This window comes from Symphodus melops (genome assembly GCF_947650265.1).
Source record: "Symphodus melops genome assembly, chromosome: 1".
Taxonomy (NCBI): domain Eukaryota; kingdom Metazoa; phylum Chordata; class Actinopteri; order Labriformes; family Labridae; genus Symphodus; species Symphodus melops.
In genome coordinates, this window is record NC_136691.1 from 51,208,460 (window position 1) to 51,211,240 (window position 2,781).

The 2,781-nt window shown below is 39.2% G+C and overlaps 1 protein-coding gene across 1 annotated transcript; it reads right to left on the reverse strand.

The window, feature by feature from the left end:
• Window positions 1-418: 418 nt before the first annotated feature.
• On the reverse strand, window positions 419-1,926 carry LOC306831674 (transmembrane protein 252-like). Its single transcript, XM_079355877.1, has 2 exons — window positions 1,613-1,926; window positions 419-1,119 (listed from the first exon to the last, which is right to left on the reverse strand). Exons 1-2 carry the CDS (start codon window positions 1,885-1,887, stop codon window positions 873-875), a joined length of 522 nt encoding a protein of 173 aa, XP_079212003.1. The 5' UTR covers window positions 1,888-1,926; the 3' UTR covers window positions 419-872.
• Between the last annotated feature and the right edge of the window lie 855 nt (window positions 1,927-2,781).

Here is a 2,781-nt window from a genome sequence, read left to right on the forward strand (position 1 = left end):
GTGCAGAGTTTATAAATAAAGTTTAACAGTTTACTCAACTGATGCAAAATCATTATTTTCATCATTATCATTATTATGCCATGATATACCAACCTCATGGCTGACAGGGAACATGGTCTGTTATACTTTCTTTCATTTTTCTAAGCAAAAAAAATGCAACTCATTAGGTGTTGACACAAATCAATTCCAGTTCTGTTATTTCAAAATAATCTAATTTAAAGTGTTTGTTTTTTCCCCCAAATTTGTTGTCTGGGAAGAAGATAAATCTATTGGAAATGTATCTTTTAAGAATTATCCAGTGACAAATGTTTCTTAAATTCAGTAGTTTTTTCCACACGCTGATGACAAACACTACATGATGATGACACAGAAAAGCAGCATATAACACAGATTACCCTGAAACCAGGTCTAGCATCACTCATGCCAATGCGGTGATTCTTAACAACATGCAATGTGCAAGCATTGGATAATTATGATTGCAAAATTTCAGTTACAATGCAGGCAAAAGTAAGTGCTGTTTGTCAACTCGTAAAGCCAAGTGTATTTATACTGTTCTCAAACTAACAAGCAGCGCTGCAAGTCAAACGTGCAGCAGCTGCAACTGTGCTCTGGAACAACCTAAAAGGAAGTCATTTGAGCTACAACGACTTAAAACCAAAGTTAAACCAGACTTGTAACATGCTCACACGTGGGCAGCACAGACATACAAGTTCAGAGGTTGACTCTTTCTAGTCCATCATTTCGTACAAGAGCCATTCTTCCATGTGTAGAGTCATCTCCTATTTCTAAGTCGTTTTTCTTTCCTTAGTAAAAAAAAAAAAAACCTTGTTTCCTTCATTTTACTTCAGTGTGTTGAAAAAAAGAAAAGTCCTTCAGGGTACAGTCAACGCCACCCTTCGCTCCTCCTCTCCCTGCAGAGCAAGTTCTACCTGACTGTACCGAGGAGGTCGCTCCCAGCTCCACGTACAGTCTGGAGCCTCCGAGCTGTCTGCGTTGTACAGAGGAGGAGCGAGGATCACCACATCTATCCCGTCAACCTCCACTGCAACCTCAGAGGGTGTTTCACGGGTCACCTGGCTGTACTCGGACTCCTCGTATGATGGAGGGAAGAAACTTGGCCTGCAGCACAAAAGACACAATAGATTTGTAGCTTAAGTTCAGCTGGAGAAGTGCATTTAAAAATGTAGGGAGGATTTTACATTAGCTTAAAGATATTGGTTTGCCAGATATTGAAGTTTCATTATCAAGCTTCACTATTAGAACATCTTTTTTTTTAAATTGTATTGTATTATTGATGAAATTATTGTTATCATGACAACAAATAGCTTAGTCAAACTTTTGAAAGCCCGGAAAACAGATCATTCTTATACTGTCTTATGTTTCTTACGTTGTTTGAACTTTAAAGTAGAAAACAAAAAGCAGGCATTTTCCTGATTACTGATTAATGTTTCTTGTATCAATGTCAAGCTTTCTTGTTTTTATCCTAAATGATTTTTTTCACTGTAAAATTGTCCTCTGTGCTTATATAATTCAGTCTTTCTATACAAATAGCAATAGCAGTTTTCCATCATTACTTTGATTTCACTTTTTAAGGCACATTTGCTGATTGTACCTTTCGATGGAGTAGATCTGGATGTGTCGTTCTCTTCCTCCTGCTCTTCTCATGTACATTTTGCTCTTCATGTTGTGGCAGACGGTCCAGAAGACCCCTACAAGCACAGCCAAAAATCCGAGCCCCATTAAGATGTAAGCAGGAACGACCCTCCAAAGGAGCCTGCTCTCATTCTGGGACATCAGGTAAGCTCCAAAACAGGTCACCGCAAATCCAAGCCCAGGCAGGAACATACGGGCCAGAGACCATAGCTGCTTCTTTGTAGTCATGATCATTCAACTCGTATCTTCAGGTATTTTTCTTTTCTTCTTTTACCTTGCGTCCTGATGACACTGATACTAGGCAGGAAGTTTTTAAGGACGACTAAACTAAGGCCGAGACAATCTAGACCGGACAGGATACAAATACATTATTTTCAGAAGTTTTACAAGAAACAAATGAAGCTGCAGTGGTAGGTGTGTGTGTGTGTATGTGTGTGTGTGTGTGTGTGTGTTTGTGTTTGTCTGCAAACGTCTTCAGACATGAGGGGAGGTGGCTGAGATGTTACGGCCTCCTCGGTTGTATATTAACACATCATGAATCTGGGGTCAGAAGGATGAGCGAGAGAGGGAGAGAAAGAAAGAAAGAGAGAGAGGTTGCAAAAACAAACAAAAAGAAAAAGTGCTGACAGCTGATAGCATGACAAGCCACATCCGACTAAACTTCTAAATATAGGTGTGGACTTTGGACTGTGGTCTCAACATTTTCATTAAATCTTGTAAAAATGGCAACGATTGCGAGGTGTTTCAATCAGTTTTCATTTGTTTGGCAGACAAAGTATCAACCCCTTTTATTGAAAGGTGTCTAAAGGTGTTTTTACCTGGGTATGAAACCGTCTGAAAATTAAGCGGACACCTTTTAATAACAAAGCAAACTAAAGAGAACATCAGCAAAAAGACTGACAGGCTCATGATGTTTTTTTGTTATTGTCTATAATCACTGCCACAGGGTAGATGTCAGGAAACAATCACAATAAGTGATACATTACACTGTAAAAAGAAAACAGGAAGAATTGTTCTGTCCTAAAACCTTACCAACGCATGTACAGGACAAGATCACAATACATTTGTCCATAAGGGGGCAGTAAAGTCAACACAAACAGAAAGCTCTCCACAGGAGCTTTAAAGGGG

Excerpts from the sequence above, each read along its gene's own strand:
- LOC306831674 (XM_079355877.1), bottom strand. The coding sequence starts at position 1,887 with ATGATCATGACTACAAAGAAGCAGCTATGGTCTCTGGCCCGTATGTTC. Across the intron at positions 1,120-1,612 it reads CAGATCTACTCCATCGAAAG|GCCAAGTTTCTTCCCTCCAT; the intron begins GTACAATCAGCA and ends TTTGTGCTGCAG.